The sequence below is a fragment of the Nipponia nippon genome, unplaced genomic scaffold (genome assembly GCF_047370975.1).
Source record: "Nipponia nippon isolate SJK-2023a ecotype South Korea unplaced genomic scaffold, ASM4737097v1 scaffold_6, whole genome shotgun sequence".
NCBI lineage: Eukaryota > Metazoa > Chordata > Aves > Pelecaniformes > Threskiornithidae > Nipponia > Nipponia nippon.
The window spans coordinates 53,690,234-53,707,215 of NW_028262380.1; the positions used below are offsets into that span (position 1 = coordinate 53,690,234).

General features: G+C 47.3%; 1 protein-coding gene across 2 annotated transcripts in view; it reads right to left on the bottom strand.

Annotated features, from left to right (window-relative positions):
* UNC5C (unc-5 netrin receptor C) overlaps positions 1–8,649 on the bottom strand; it is a 263,508-nt gene extending 254,859 nt beyond the window's left edge. For both annotated transcript variants that reach the window (XM_009474695.2, XM_087736769.1), the window contains exon 1: positions 8,292–8,649. In XM_009474695.2, the coding sequence (XP_009472970.1) occupies positions 8,292–8,415 (124 nt within the window). In that variant the 5' untranslated portion in view covers positions 8,416–8,649. The remainder of the gene's footprint in view (positions 1–8,291) is intronic.
* Between the last annotated feature and the right edge of the window lie 8,333 nt (positions 8,650–16,982).

Below are 16,982 nucleotides of genomic sequence, written 5' to 3' on the forward strand. Positions count from 1 at the left end.
GACCAAGAAAAACGCAAGCTTTCCTTTTTCTCAAAGGATACACCGTTAATCCACAGAGCTTAACATTTCAACCTCTCACTCAATATGAGACTAAGAAATAAAGCTACTTCTTGAAAATAACTAAAAAGGGATTGGCAGGAGCTACCTAACAAGAAAATGCTCAGCTGTTGCCAGGCCAGTAAAACCTATCCGAGCTTCTTAGCATTATTGTTGATAATGTTACCTCAACAAGAGAAAAAAAGACACTGATTTAATTGCCTAGGCAACCTCATAGCTTTTATGACTTGTAAGGTATCGGGGTCCTTTGGAGCATAAGTTGCTCACACAGATGAATGAAGTACAGTTGAATAAGACAGTCCTGAATTGCAGACTAAGTCCAAATGAAACAAAACAAGCCAAGGCAGCGATCCTTATTCCATTTACAACAGCGCTGCAGTCATTCAATGGATCCACTTGTGCTCCCTCCAAATACGGGATAACACTGTGAATTTCACTGGGCGAAGCAAATCCTCCCAAACCACCTGCCACTGTAAAGTCAGAGCTTCCAGGATGCATCCCTGTTTCTGAGTAACAGCATATAGGTTTGCCCTCATCTTTTATACATTTTTCTAGATACCAGAAGATATAAAGAAACCATTTGTGAGACCCAACAAATCTGACGTTGGGAAAGCAACCAAGAGCCTTCAACATAGCATTCCCTCCGTAGCATCCATCTTTGGGATTGTCAGACAAAGGAGGAAGATGGACCGGAGCACCAAACAGTCTCAGACACTCAGAAGCCTTGAGTTCATATTTTGGCTTCCTTACACATTCGCTCTGCACCCTTAGGCAATTCCCCTTTATCTCTCCACCAAATAGAGATAAATATAGCTGTCCTCCCAATCCAGCAAGATGGATTAAAGATTAAACAGCTAATGCAACATGACAAATGAGAACTTCCCATTGTCTCTAGCAACACAAACGTGTAGCAAAGCTATCCTATAGACGCAACTGCAGATGCCCCCCGTGGGAGGTTATCGCCAGCTGAGATGAGCATGCACAGCTTCTTGGCTGCCTCTTCCCGTCCTGCCTGTGTAGGACTCATAAGGAAGGAGAGTGAGAATCTGGGGAGTCGCCGATGCACTGCAGCATCGCACACTGACATAGGCTATGTCCCTGCCTTGATGGGACTATTGCACAGCCATGCAAGCTAGAGGAGCACTGCTTGTATTTGGGGAATAGCAAAGGTACTTACCTAAACCCAGTGTTGACTGCCCTTCCCTGGCAGCAGTAAGGGCATGTCTGGCACCACTGAGAGAATCTGGGTCTCTATCTCAATCTGCATCACAGTAAAATCAGTGTGATTTAAAAAAAAAAAAAAAAAAAAAAAAGAGAGAGCGAGACGTAGAAATTGCTGTAAATATATGCCTTAACCAGTGCTTAACCAGGACTGTAGGTCAAGTTTAACAGTGAGGTTTTTCCATATATTTCAGCCAGCGTAGTGAAAAACGTAAGTGGAAATGAAAACTGTTATTGTCGGAAGACTGTACAACTTTTAACTTTTTCATTTGCACTGAAAACCTAAGAGATTTTCAGAGACTGTAAGCAGAAGGAGTTTGGCCAGCAAGGTAACTATTTGAAGCTTTATTGACCTTTTCACTAAAATAACTTAATCCTTTCTGGTTTTCATTAAGGTTTCTTGTTTTTTAACAACCTCCCCCCAGCAAATAAACCAAAAGGACTATTTTCCCCAAAAAAATTTCCCATGTTGATAAAAAGGACATTTTTAAGTGAAACTATTTTTGCATGAAGCTTTTCTTCCCCAGCCCAAACTTTTAGATAATAATGTGCCAAGCTATAAAGGGACCCCCTAAAGCCCGGCACTTGATGAATTAGGAGGAAAACCCATGTTTCCTGCTTAACGTATGTGTGATTTGGGCTGGAGTTATAAAAGCAAACAGGAAGCCGTTCCAGTGATAACTACCGAGGGGGAAAGCTGTACACAAGCATCTCTGAGGTTACTGAAAGCTGGGAAAACCTCTGGCAGCTCTTGCCCGCTGCTCTGACTCACTGCGCCTTACTTGTGCGTGTTGTTTGTAGGAGCAGAGCCAGCCTCGAGGAAAGCAACTGGAACACAACTACAATTTTGGGCTTTCTTCTACCTTCTCTGGCTAGCGCGCACGCCCACGGCTTAGAGTCAGTTTTATGCTACGTCCTTACCCAAGAAAGACAAATCTAAATACAAAAACCACAACCAATGCTCTGCAAAATGTTTAAGCAGACCTATCACAACAATAATGACAATACTAAATAAATCCTCTCCCCATCACACCAGTTTGCGGTCAGAGCATCTGCAGATGATCCCATTAAATTAAACACGGGGAAACAAAGTACGTGCAAAATTAAGGGGAATTTTGTTGTTCCTATTTGTTTGATGTAAGCTTCTTTATAACCATTTCCCTTTTAGCATAATTTCAAATGCTTGCTTACAAATGATGCAAATTAAGTCTTTCTTTGGATACAGTTTGCCTCCCAGAAGACTTAATACCATTTCCTTCAGATCGCCTCTTGGATAATGTTATGATGGAAAGCTCCAGGGGCGCCTGCTCCCGAGACTGGACTCTACCGAGCACACGCAATAAATCACTTAAAACACCACCATTCCTTCAGTCCTTGGAAGCAGTTAGCACTGAACTGTGCCTCTGCACAACATTATTCTGCTGCTGTGTTGACGGAAGTTGTAGCCAACTGGAAAACCGCTGCTTGTCTCTTACTCCTCGCTTTTAATCCTTGACTTACGCTTTATAAGCTTGCGCTGTTTTACACCTCCAAGTCGAACGGGAAAGCAAAGATGGCTAATGAAAATGACAGGCGATGTAATTACCGCTTTATTGGCACTGATGCCAAGATCACTGCCTGCTAAACTTGAATACCTCCACTGGGTGGCTGACAAGATGTGCACTTCACAAACCAGTACAACCCCCTCCCCACTCAGAAGGGAGGAAAGAGGGAATGGGAAAGGGAATGCCATTTTTTCCTATAGTGATATATAGATAGTTATATGAAACGTATTGCATAGGCAGAGCACCCACAATTAATTAACTTTCAATTCAAAGATAGCCTCCAGTGATCCATTTTCAATGACAAACCAATGATCTGAACATTTAAGACTCACATTGAGTTGAATCCTCTTTGACTAAATGGCAGCAAACTGTTCGCTACTTTGAGCAATGCAAATTTACCTAGGAATTCCCCTTGGCAACAGCAATTAAAACATATTTTTCTGATAAGCTGCAAAAGCAAATTTTGTGCCTTTTTCCAGAAAAAGTAACCAGAACCGATTCCTCAAAAGTCCAATGATTTAAAATCCAGAAAGACACCAGAAAGCAACGAACATAGCCATACACTATAAAATGGGTTACTCCAAACAAGATTACTTAGCGGGTAGCACGAAATAAATGTAGCTTCACTTTTCAAAGTACAGCTCTCCTTAGTATTTTACGTATACACAAAACTCTGGTCGTATACTGTATGGAAATACTCAATTGCTGTCCTAGTCAGCCTGGGCTCCTCTCACCTGCCATGGGAACTGATGTTGCTTTGCATCCTATTCAACTGAACTGGACAGACCGCGCCGCAAAACCCCACTCTTCAACTTAGACAAAAATCAAGATATTTACTTGAAAATGTCTACGAAATATAATCCACATTTTCTCCTCTCTTGCTGCGCAGACCAGCTATGGAACTGATTTGCCCAGCCTCGGCACAGAGTTGTATTCCTGGTTTCAGACGTACTGTACTTGGAAAATTAAATTAGGAAAATCTTTTTAATATGGTTAATTCTGTTTCCTGTTTCTGACTTTGGATGTCACACAAAGCTAGCCCCAAAATACAGTGAATAATCAGGGTTTGAGACCATTACCAAAGAAAAAAAAAAAAAGAAAAAAAAGTTGTGTGATGAATGATCCACTTAAAATGAGTAAGTGTAAATATGCACCACAATTGTGGAAATGTTTAGATATACTCAGGCACTCTTACTGTACAGAGGAATAAATGACACTGACAGTAATGCTGAAAAGCCATCAGAAGGGGGCTGTATTTGATGTATATACTTTTTTTCATAACTGTTGCAACCAGCTGCTAGAGACTGGAGCCAGAGGAAGAAGAGCCCGGATTCTGGCTCCCGTGTTCCTGGGGAGGAATCCCGCCTCCACGGGCAGATCCGTCCACTTCATTTTAATCCTGATTAAACTGCACCTCAGTCAGCAAAGGAAACCCGGTGGCTGCTTTGCTTTCAGCGAAGCCTGCTGCAGTACTACAATGCTACTCAGGGCCAGTATGGGCTACCACATCCAGCCCAATCTCGTCAACGTCCCTGAAATCTGCCAGGGGACATCGCTTTAAAACAAGTTAATGTTCCAAGTGGGTTCACAACGAAATACTACTTGGCCCTCGCTTTACTAATACAAATACTACTATACCCACATGATCAAACACAAGCGGTCCACTGATGCGTCAAGATAATTAAGTCCTTTTCCCCCTTTTTTCAACAAGATGCGTTTAGGTATTTAATTAAGAAGTGCATCCCCAAAAGGTTCGTACATTCACATGTTATATCTCACTTTTTCCGCACCAAGCATTTTCAGACTGCTGCTGTTGCTAATACAGACTATGCTGGGGCAAGACAAATATCTGCACATATGGCTCTTTTACAGTTTTCTTTTTAAATTATCACTTTAATTTAATTAGGTTTGAGGGGCTAAGCATAAAAAAAATGTACTCTTTTGTTGTAACGGAACAACAGAAACAAAAACTCATTAATATGCAGTCCCTTTAGCGTTTCTATCCATCTCTTTCTTACGCCATCGTTACTGGCCCATAAAGCTGCCTGAACCCCTGAACCATGCTTGTCACTACAGATAGATAGCCTGACCCTTCCTCTCAACCCACCTACCCCCCAAAAAGGTGGGGGCCACAGAATAAGTAAGTAAGTTCTTCAAACAGTTTTAATACCCAAAGCGGGGAGGGGCGGGAGGGGAAGAAGCAGGGAAGCACCGGGGCTGAAACCCAGTAACCCAGTCTCTGCTGATTGAGGAGCCGAAGGAAAAGTTGCTCTTACAGGAGACGGCACTGAAACACTAGGCAGGGGTAGATGCTTGGGTCCAGGGGTGGTTGCTCTTTCTCTCACAGTTTGGGATGTTTGAATTCTCGTTCTGATGTAGCTTATTGTAGAGGTATAATGAATGCAGCGAACGCCAGATCAGAGCCGATTCTGGCTCGATAATCGCTCTGGCCCCGTTCACCCCGCTTGGAGAACTAAGGGCCGTCCCTACCACCGTGGCCATTTCCTGTTCTCTCCCGATAACAGCGGAAAAATACTTAGACAGCTTCAGATAAGAAGATAAGAAAAGCTCATAAAACAAAAAGTGTATTTAACTCTGCTGAGAAGCTCAGAGGAGGATGCTGAGATGCAGTGATATGAATCTCGCTGCCAGGGAGCGTGGGGGCTGGTCCACCAACTACTCAGCTAATACATTTATTTTCCACGAGGCAATGGAAAAGGAAGGTATGAAAGCAGAAGCCCTAGCAATGCTCACGGCCTCCTTAGCCTGCTTCAAAAGATAAAGATGGTTGGGGAATGGAGAAGAAAAGCAAAACAAGACATAATACTAGCAGCAAGTACTGGAAAAAAATGTACACGCCCTCTTTCCCTTCCCCGCCTCTCCTTTGTAAATTGTAACTATGTGTTTGCTGTATGAAGACAACACCTTAAGTTTTTTCTCCTTTTCAAGGTATCACAAAGGAAGATTGAATTTTTTTTCAGAAATAAAACCAAGTCAGCTGGCTCCAGACCCACTGAAAATCAGAAGACTGAAACCAGTTTGGAGTGTAACTTCCACACGTCCTATTTCTATTGCGCTCAACAGAATGCAACTGAAGAGACTAGAGGGGTGTTTCCACTTCAAAGGAGACGGACTGAATGGAGGATGACTTTGGGAAAAGAGGGTGGGTAAAAATCACTTCAATGTTCAGGCATTTTTGGAAAGGTATAAATAAAACAGAGGGAAAACTTTGCCTGGTGCTATACGATGAGGAAACTTCCTGAAGAGGGCACAGTTAAACTGTTGATTCATTGCCTCACTGAGGCACCACATACACATACATGAAGATCCCCAGGGCAAACACCAAGCAGAAAACCCCTCAGCTCTGGGAAAGATGCCAAAACCAGGTCTGCACCCGAATTCTGTGCCTGGTCCTAACAAACGGGAAATCAAAATAAAAGCCTATGTGGAAAAACAAGTCCAAGACGAATGACTGTATCCCAACCACATTCCCTGGATTTTCCACTCTGTCGTGAAAGTTTATCAGACGCCGCAGAACGGGAAGCGTCGCTGGAGAGCTCTCCGTCCCTTTCTGGGCAGGCGAGCACACCTGTGTCCTGCGACAGGTCCCACACAGGCGGGGGGCCCGGCTCCTCTCCCCTCCCCTCGCGGCATTTCTGTCCCCCAGCGTTGTGTTACGGGGGGTATGCGTGGCAAGCGGAAACCATCTGAAAGCGCGGGGTATGCCCTGTGGCACTGCGATGTGCGCTCTGAAGCGGCGGAAGGCGGGGGGTCCTCTCTTCCCCGCTCAGGCCATCTGTCACGCGAATTACCCGTGTCCCGCCAGCAGAGCGGGCAGGCTCCTTTCTGCTCCAGGTCCAACCATCTGAGCAGATCTTTCCTCTTCAGCACCCCCCCATCTACACAGACTGATATATACCCACTGACATCTAGGTCTCCGTGCACATGGTACTATTAAAACCTTTAAATACACAACATCAAACCTGTCCTATCTCGAACACGAAACCAACCAGCGAAAGGAAACGATAGGTACACAAGACAGAAGAAACGATACATAAGGGATTTTTATGCTCTCGTTCTCTGCCACCCCCTTTTCAGGACCAGGTTTCTGATCTTCCTGCGAGATAAACGCCCTGTATGGGCGAGGGAACGTGACTCTGAGGATGGAGCAAGTACCAGCGGGAAATGGATTAGCACGGTTACATGTACAGACACGATGTACAGTGCATCCAGCCCACCGGCAGCAAGCCTACGGCTCCCGACAGCCTGCCAGGGGCACCGGGACTCAGAGCAACCAGCACGGCTCTCCTCTCAGAAAGGCCACAGAGGAGTGCACTTCGTAATGGCTGGGTGCGAGCACGGGGTCAGATCTGTGCAGTTGTCTCAAGTGCCTCTCCACAGACAGGATGGGGGGAAAACCAAGAATTCTTCCACTTGCATTACGCTAACAACTCCAAATCAAAGCTCTGGTGCATATTATTATTTCTTGGTGGCATATATGGAAAACAAACCAAAACAGCTTCTAAAATTCCTTTTCTCTTGCTAACCATATAACCAGGATTTCCAAGCGCTTCAATGAACCCGCACATCCTTGCTACGCACGGCTCTGCCCACATGCAGCAGCACCCTCTCTCTCCAGCGCTGAGAAGGCTGTAGAAAAGTATTTCCCAGCAAAAGCCACCCATTTCCACTTCAGGTCTAACTCCTGGGAAGAGAGTAGAAAAACACCGAGAAAGTTTATCCGGCATCAGCTTGCAGGAGAAAAAGCCTCCTGCAGCGGCTGTCCGCCGGGGGGGGGACACGCCGAGCCAGGGCTCTTTGTGATGCTCTCAAGACATCGCTAAACACGCACTGAGAAGCAAGACGCTTTCACTTGGAAAGGGGAATTTATACACGGGCTACACGGAAAACAGATCTAGATGTACTGCAGAACGCCCGGCAAGGTAGGGGGGGAAAAAACAAACAAACAAAAAGCATAAACACAGAAACACGGTAACTCCCTTCGAGTACATCCCGCTTTAGGCAGGCAGAAGGAGGGTGTGAGGGGCAGAGGGGGGCACACGAGCGACCAGCGCCGGCGGAGCCCCGGGGCAGGGCTGTGCCGCTGCAGGGGGACGCCGGCCCCGCACCTGCCTTTCCCACGCCCCTCGCCAGCCCCCGGCGCCGCTCCCCCGCCCCGGAGGGCTGCCGGCCGGGCTCCTGCAGCCCAAAGCCCCCCCTCCGGCCCCGGTGCTCCGCCTGAGGACGGAGTGCAGGGAAACGCCTGTCCCGGCCAGGCTCAGCACCGACACACCCGAGCCGGCGGGGGAGACCGGACCCCCCAGACGCCGGCGGGGGCCGTGCATGCGGGGGAATGCGCTGCGTGCACATATACAGACAGGGGAAAAAAAAAAATCACGGCATAAATTCGCATTTCCAGCCCGCACCCGGAGGATGCCCCGGCCCCTCTCCATCCATCCCCCGCCTTACCTTGCGCCGCGGAGCCGGGGCGGCTGGCCCCCAGGACGGCCAGGGCGGGGAGCACCACGGTCTGCAGCAGGTATCCCAGTCCCAGCCCGCAGCGGGCCGCCGTCCCCTCCAGCCCCTTCCCCATGGCCGGGGCAGCGGGGGAGTCGCGCAGAGCCGCGGAGCTTTGCTGTGCCGCCTCTGCCTCCGCCGGCCGCGTCCCACCGCCGGGCGCGGAGGGGCGCGGAGCGGCGCGGAGCCCCCCCGAGGCGCTCAGGCTGCGCGGGGCGCGGCGGGGCGAGGGGCAGCGCTCGTAGCGGGGGGGCAGGGGCGCTGCATGGCCCCGCGGAGGGGCGCGGAGCGGCGCGGAGCCCGGCGGAGCGCTGCCTTCTTCCCGCGGGCGGCTCGGCGCGGCTGCCTCCACCCCGGGGGTGGGCGGGGGCCGGGGCTGGGGAGCGGGGGCTGCGCCGGCCGCCTGCGATAAAATGCGAGCCGGAGCGAGGAGCGGACCCAGAGGGAAGGGGGCGGGGGAGGCTGGGAGCCACCCGCTGCAGAACCGGCCCCCTTTCGCCTCCCCCGCCCGCGCCCCCTGCGCGCACGCCGGCGGGCACACTCGCACGCAGCTGCTAGTGCCCGCACGTGCCCGCCTGCACAAGCACCCACTCACACTCAGACGCTCGCACCCCCTCCCCAGCCCACCCGGGCCGCGCAGCCGGGAGGAGCCCCCGGAGCCGGGGCTGCGCTGGCCGGACCCCGCTGCACCCGTGGCTCTCTCATCCCCGCACCGTCCCTGTGGGGCTGAGAGCCCCGCGGCCCGGGGGGGGCACGGCCGTCCTTAGGGAGCCACGACACGCAGGGTGGAGGAGCCCCACGCTGGCCGGGGGCACCCATCTGCTCCCCCAAGCAGCAGGGTGGGGGGCAGGGGGAGAGGCAGCACCGGGAGGGATGCTGGGGAGCGCCCACCCCTGGAGAACATCTCCCCATTTGCCACCCAGGGTCTCCCCTTAAGGCTGGGGTGGCTCCCTGCCAGACCCTACCCTCCCACCCTCCTTATACCCCCAAAAAGCTTTCCCTTGGCCTCTGCCTTCACCACGCGCCCACCCAATCTCACTCAGTGCGATGGCAGTGCCCATGTCTCAGGTTTGCTGCTCAGCCAGGGCTCGCTTGGGTTTTACTGTTGCTTTCTGGGGCTTGCTTTGTTTTGGCTTCTTTTTTTTTTTTGGAAGTTGCCTTTCCCTTCGCAGAGCCCAGGCAGGCTGTCCCCAGCGGCGACCAGACAGGCCCAGCTACTCACACACCAGGCTTTGCCAATTCCAGGGGGCTGCGGGCCCACAGCCCTCCCCACACCATGATACTCCAGGGAGCATCACCTTCTCCAGCCCCGAATCTCCCCCAAGCAGGGCTGCGTGCGAGGCAAGGAGCGCTGTTTTCCTCCGAGGCACGGCTGGGATCTTCCCAGACACGCCGGCTTTGCCTCCCGCCCCGGCAGGAAAACCGTAGCCGCGTTGCTGATGCTGCAGGAGGGTCTCCCGGGGGCCACAGGAGCTGCCTGCCCCCAGGGAGATTCTGTCCCCCCCTGCCCCCTGACTTTAATGCCCTTCCCAGGTAATTACCCTGACCGTTCCCATCTCTGGGTTTGGGGGGCCGGGGGGGTTCTCCTCCACAGCAGCTGACACAAAGCTGCACTGTGACAGGAAAGCAATGTTTCTTTTTCTGTACAGGCACAGAGCAAGAAATAGGGACAGATTTTGTTCTGGGCGGCACACCTGGGTACACCTGGAAGGTGCAGCGGGAAGGGTGCGTTTCAAGCCCAACAGGCTGATTTACCCAGGCACTGTAAGCAGTCCTCCCCAACTAGAGCACTCCAGCTCTCCATCTCCTGGCTGTACTGCATCTTTTAAGGGGGCGAGTCCCATCCGCTTCAAACACTATGGCACAGTTCAGAAAACATGAGGGCTCCACCATAACCATGAATTAAGTCCTGAGGCTGTGTAAGTGGTGGAAAGGAAACTCTCAACTTGTAGCCACATTCAAAGGAGAATGTGGCTACTGAACAAGAGCTTTTTTGATTGCATGTGCTCCTCACATCGATCCCTGACCTCATGCTCCCTCGCCTTATGTCTCAGGTTGGTAGTAAACGGAGCAGTTCCCCATGTATGATGTTTGTTTGCCAGTTTTGCCGTAACTCTAAGTTGGGAGCATCTCTCATTTGTTGGGTATATACTGTTTCCCCTGTGCTAGGGGAAACTTTGCAGAGGCAAGAAAAGAGACCCTTGAAAGGTGTCACACATGGAAAATGTATTCGTTGCAGCGCCAGCTGACGGGCACATCTACTGCCACGAGGGGTGGGGGAGGGAGGGCTTGCTTCTCCATTAAATGGAGTTAATTTATTTTTGATGTTTTGGGGCTTCCCAGGAGTAATACGTATAGTTCCAGGCTTAGTTTCTAGTTAGTAGCTCAGTGACCTCATTAAATAGGTCCATCCCAATTTCCAGATGATGTCCCTGCAGCCCTGCCCAGGGATCCCTGGTGGCCACCAACCCGTCAGCCTCTCTGCCCCGGAGTAGGTGTATGGGGGAGCACTGCTGCTTCACAGCCATGACAGAGGTGACAGTAGGGGGGCTGCAAGCTCTTGGCTTGGGGAGAAAGCAAGTCTTTTCCCAATACCCAAACTGTGGCAGACTACAGAGGAACAAGGGTACTGCAGCCTAAGGTGTTCAGTAATTACTTTTCTACTGGAAGTAGATATACCTTGACCTGGAGAAGATGGTTCAAGCAACAGCAACAAATAGCTAAGTAGGGGTCTTCTCTGGAAAATGTGCTTTCAAATCCTTCTATGCTCCATCAGGTGTGACAGAGAGCATCCGCGGATGCTCCATGTGCCTACATCACGGAGCTTCCTCAGAGGGCCTCTGTGCACTGACAACGGCACTTGTGCCTGGGCCACCCCTAACGCCACCGCGCTGGATTTTGCCCAGTCAGAAGCCAGTCTGTCCCAAGGGCTCTCTACCTTTCTCCCTATGAGATAAGCAGAATTATTAGCCCAGCTTAATACATTTCAGATTTGACACAGGAATTAAAGGACTGAGATAATTCAGGGATTTGGGATTAGAAAGTGAAAATTGCCTGGGCTTATTCCAAAAGTGTTTTTTTCCCCTGATAGAACCTGGCTAGGGAGGTGTTTTCTGGTTGTTTGAAAAGTTAGTGACTAAAAGTACATGTAATGTAAGTAAGTTTATCTTTTTGTCACCTTTAATGTCCTTAAAAATCAATGCATACCCTTCATAAACTTATCCGAAGCAAATATTATCTCCAATTTTCATACTTAGACAAAAATATCAAGTGTCAAACAGTTTGCATTGGAAAGAGGATTTAGCAGCCTAACAGGTTTTGCTTTAGCTAGTTTTTCAGGTAAGTTCAAGAAATTGCAACTCCAAATTAGATACCCACAGTAAGTGACGATAAAATCTAGGGTAACATTTAAAATGTTTCTGTGTAACTTGTGTATAGAAGGGTTTGTTTGTTTGTTTGTTTTTCCAAAAGAGCTTTTTAAATGAGTTAGGTTCTAAATCAATACTTGGAGTTTTTTACCCCTGCTGTCAACTCAGGAATTTCAAGCTCTTGACAAGCAGTTTTTGAAAGCACGGAGCTGGTGAATTTGAGTTCAGTGTATTTTATTGCCCAAGCATCTGTAGCTGCAAAACAATCAATTAGAAGGCATATTGGATTTGAAAAGTCCTATCAGCTTTCATAATTAATATTGTGAATGGTAGTATAGGTACCAGGTTCTGCTCTAGATGTTTCCTTAAGATCCTCTACATTTATAACTATTTATACACACCTTAATCTAATTACAGAACTCAAGGGAAATTTATATTTTCTTTTGTTACAGTGGCACAGCTCGGGACCACGCTGCAGCAGGCACTGTATGAAAACAAAGAGCCCCGATCCCCATTGCAAAGAATTGCAAAATTTGATTAATGACTTTGGAGCAGAGGTGCTAAGGTCCCCTGTGTTACATGGGACTTGAGCAATGCTGGCTTGAACAAGGAGAGGAATCTCTTCTGTGCATTGATCATTACAAGTGAGATTTGGTAACCCATCCGTGCACTGAGCATCGCATTCCTAGGCGGATAATGTCACCTCTGGGCAACCGGCCGGAGGACTCATTTGCTACACAAACATTAATAAGGGATACAGATTCAGGCTCCACATCAGGTGGTTATGTTTGATAGTCAAGATGCTCTCAGCTACTGAGATACACCTAAAGCAGCATGGAGCATTTGAGCGAGGGCTATATTTTGCAAGTTTCTCCGCTAGCCGTTTGCAATGCTGGGTAGCATGTGGCCTGCATGCTATGAAAGGTATATCACACACCTGCTTTTGGCTGTGCCATTCCCCCAGGCTCTGCCGTGCTGCTCTTTTTTTATGGCAGAGCCCAGCACAACACAATCCGAAAATCAGGTGTGTGACAAGCCTCTCACTTCACTGACACACGTACCGCAAGCTATCAAGTACTGCAGTTTTCTCTCGCAGTTTAGGTAGGCAATTACTTCCTCGGTGGTTGCCTTGTGTGACACCGTGGATCAGCAAATGAAATTACCTTTCTGATATCTTACATTTCAAGAGCAACACAACCTTGTTCCCAGTAAAAACTTCTGAGCGTTTTTTTCACGCTGGGAATGACTGTTTGTGGTGGAATTGTGGTCTGAGGAAAATTTCTTTCATAGCTATCCAATAAAACAACTGATTGTGTTTCAGCTTCCAAAAATCACTACTTTGCTTATTTATGGAACCAGCTCTTTCAAAGTTCATCCATACTCGTGCACTACACTAGTGTACTAAATTTTCAGTCTTGACATTACATTAGCAAGAGTATGGGCCAACACATATGTTACTACCCACAGGAACAGTTTACGCAGTGTTTCACCTCATAACACCCATCACTCTGGAACTGTGCTGGATCGCCTGGGAAGCCATATGATGTCCTGCTCCTGGTGCCTTTTCAGGTGCACACACTCCTGTTTGTTTAATAAATTTATGGCAACAAACAACTTCGTTGTCCTCACTTTTCTTTCGAACAGTTCAGCTCTTCATAATGTTTGAAGAGGGCGTTCTTGAACTAAAGGAGCATTTCAAGTAATTATACTAAAGGTAGGGCCTAATTCTGTCCCTATATTCAAGCTGGATACTATGCATATCATCCTGTTGTAACTTGTGCAAGAGGATGCTGCCGGAGCTGGGGACTCATATGCCTAGGGAATAAAGGTAAAAAATTCAAAGGTGTTTAAGTTTCACTTTCAGTAGTCAGGGGCATCATATTCTTGAATGGCAATGGGACTTAGGCTCCTTGCCCATTTGTGAAATCTGTGCCCTCCAGCTGCAGCCAAATAACGCATCCAAAAGGCTTTTTCTTCCATGTGAATTATCTGTAAACAGATCACAGAGATTTCTTATTTATTTATTCTCCCTTCACATTTGTTTGGTGAATATTTTCTCTAACAGTTCCCGAGCTGCAGCTCATTCATGCACAATTCGTCACGAGCATTAGAAGTTCAGTATTCCGACCTTGTTCCCGCTGCATGATACGGCATCAAAACATTGCCCATCTACGGATATTCGGTAACACTTTAAAAAAAAAAAAAGGGGGGGGGGGGGAGCTTGGGAGCTTGATCATTTTGGCCTCTGTGTTCATTGGCAAAGGCAGGCGGTGAGGCGTGCCGAGCGGCGGCCCCCGGCAGAGGGAGGTGTGACGCCCCGCAGCGCGCGGGCGCGCCGCTAGCCGCGTCATCGGTGTCCGAGCAACGCGTCAGAGCGCCCCGGCTCCTCGTTATCTAAGCGTTTTATCTGGGAACAAACCTCTCGCAGGGCCGGCTACCTACACGCTACACCGGGTCTCCTAGGGCTCCGGCTGGAGCCGAGCTAAAGGCCGCGAATAACTCGAAAAACACCTGTCTGTTGCGGGACAGGGGTACAGCCCCCTCTCGCTCTCCACTCACTTTTAATTTTTGTAGCATTGTCATGACAGATTTATCTTTCAGTTGAATATTAATGTGACTGACGGATGCCAGTCTCTGCCCCAGGATTATCCCCGTCAGTTTCCACTAAAGTGTTCTTTTGTTTTATTTACCAAGTACTGATTGCCGATTGTCCAGTTCAGGGTGGGCTTCCCCCAAATTTTGCTGCTGGTGCGACAAGAATCCTCTCTCCAATGTCTCAATATTACCACGCCGCCCACCTCTGCCTTCGTGCTTTCTCCCGGCCTCACGCACGGGGAGATAAAGGCACAACTGCACTTTGGGATCTTCGTTTCAAACTCTCGCTGTAGGTGTGTATGCGGGGCTGCTCTTACTCCATTTGTTATTTCATGGATTCTCTCGCCTGATACACTGTGCATAAAGTGACATTAGAAGGAATTATAATTACAGTATTAAACCACTTCTTAAGGGAGAAAACTGATAGCATACAGAAAGACATATAAAAGAAGAAGAAGGAAACTTTCTGGCAAAAGATGCAGGTTAAGAAGATGCAGGTTCTACGAAGAAACACATTTTCTGAGAAACTTGTTAACATGGTATTTTGGTGCTCTACAGTAAGATCAAACTTGCACACAGACCTGCATAACATTCGTCATCTTCTCGATCAAAAATGGCATACTTTTAACTGTTCCAGATTTTCTTTATAGTTCACTATATTTGCAGTTTTGTGCATGAGCTATTTCGTTCAAACAGATCACATTAAGCAAACTATGGGAGTCTGAGTATATGGCAATGGCCCCAGCCTTCCCATTTATAACTACTTGGTGAGAAAAACCAACTATGACAAGAACAGACAGCCTCACTTGGGTTGTTTGGGGGTTTTTGTTTGTTTTTTTCTTTTTAATTTTGAAACTTGACAAACTACTCTGTTGCACCGTGGGTTCGAAATGCAACTTTCCCTACTAGCTGCTCTGCTGCACCTTCCTAGAAAGCATTTGCTCCCGCCGACATATAGCCGGGTTCTTTTTCACCCAACAGAAAGAAGCTTTCATAGCACAACCCTCAAATTCCTGAGCAGTGTGCGACAGTGGGAGGAAATCTGTTGTAGGTGCCTGCAACGGGAAGCCTGGCTGTGTGTTTTCAGTCTTTTTTCTCCTGGCCTCTTGGTGGCAGGGCAATTAGAGCTCAAACGTAGAGGGAAAAGATATCCCAATGCAGTAATCAAAGCAAACGTTATATAGATTTTGATTGCTCCAACAAGAATGAAGTCTTTGTTAACTGAAGTAGCTTTATTGATTCGAACGAGGAGATGTATTTATTCTGTTTTGTGAAGCGCTCCAAGCTGTGCGTGTATTTAATGCTTATGAATTCAGAGATGAAGGAGTAGAAAAGGTCTGTGTAAAACCATAGAAGAGAAACTGTATCATTTCCACAACATTTATTCTAACATTCTTCTCATAAAGGCAGTTATAATACTCGTAGTTATCATTATCATCTTATTAGAGACCTTAATGTTTCACAAACGGCGTGATTTAAGTCAAATAATTAACATTCTTGACTGTTTAGCAATAATTAGTTTGTTTTCATAGAAATACTCGGTTCATCTATCTGTACAGAGGCTGAAAAATGATGGAATAACAAAAATGATCAGCCCCACAGCTGCAGATGAAAAGTTTATGAAAATAAAAATCTCCCATAATGACAACATGTGATCCTGTTTTAAGTATGACCTTTAGCTCCTTGAAGTGCTTGTTATTCAATGCTAGGAAGTAACTTACGTGGTTTGCGTTACTACAGTAATTTAAATTGACAGCCTTAAGATTTCTTTGTCTGAAAATGTTATTAGGAATTCAGCTGTGCATTTCCTCACGTGCAACACAGATAACGTCAAGCAAAACTTGAAAAATAAAGAGAAGACTCCCCTTACTTCTCAAGTCTAACCGTGACCACACGCGTTTCTTGTAACACACTGGAAAAAAAAAGGTTTAAGGTTTGTCCTGAGTAGATGTAGTTATTCTGGGTCTGCTCTTATTTCAGATGAAGTTTCCAGAGATTTATAGAAACCAGCTCAGGCCCTTTGGGAATAAGTCCTCTACGTGAAAAACTCTGTGCCCTTTCACTTATAGGACTCTACTGTAAAGGTAACAGCAAGAGCCTTATTTTGACCAGGGAGCATTGCAGGTTATCTCCAGCTATCTAGTTTATTACCACTTTAATTCGAGACCTACATTTTTATTCATTGTTTCTCTTTTGAGTAACATTTTGAAGGGTAATATCAAATAAATGGACCCTTGGCTGTGGCCCCACACAATGCTTTCTCTTATGAGACGTCTCAGTTGATCTGGGCTCGAGGATGATTAAAGTATCTTGCACTGAGTTTCTTAGTTCATTTCATTCCATGTGCATTCATAAATTAGTTGATGGTAATCTATTAATAAAAACTTAATATTCTACATTATCCTCTATAAAGTGTTGCAGGTTTGGGTTTTTTTTGTTGGTTTGTTTTTTTTTTTTCCCCTGAATTGGAACTATTTGCAGACTCTCTTTAAGAGTCTGATAAGATACAGATTACAATACTGGCTTGATAATGGCCAAGACTTTTGCTTCCTCTCTGAGCAACAGGAACTCTAAGATGAGAAGGGACACCTTATCTTCATAACTAAAATATCATTCATTAATTAGTCTCTACATTATTAAAACCAGTTCTGAAATGTGGAACAAGAACTTACCACTGAAA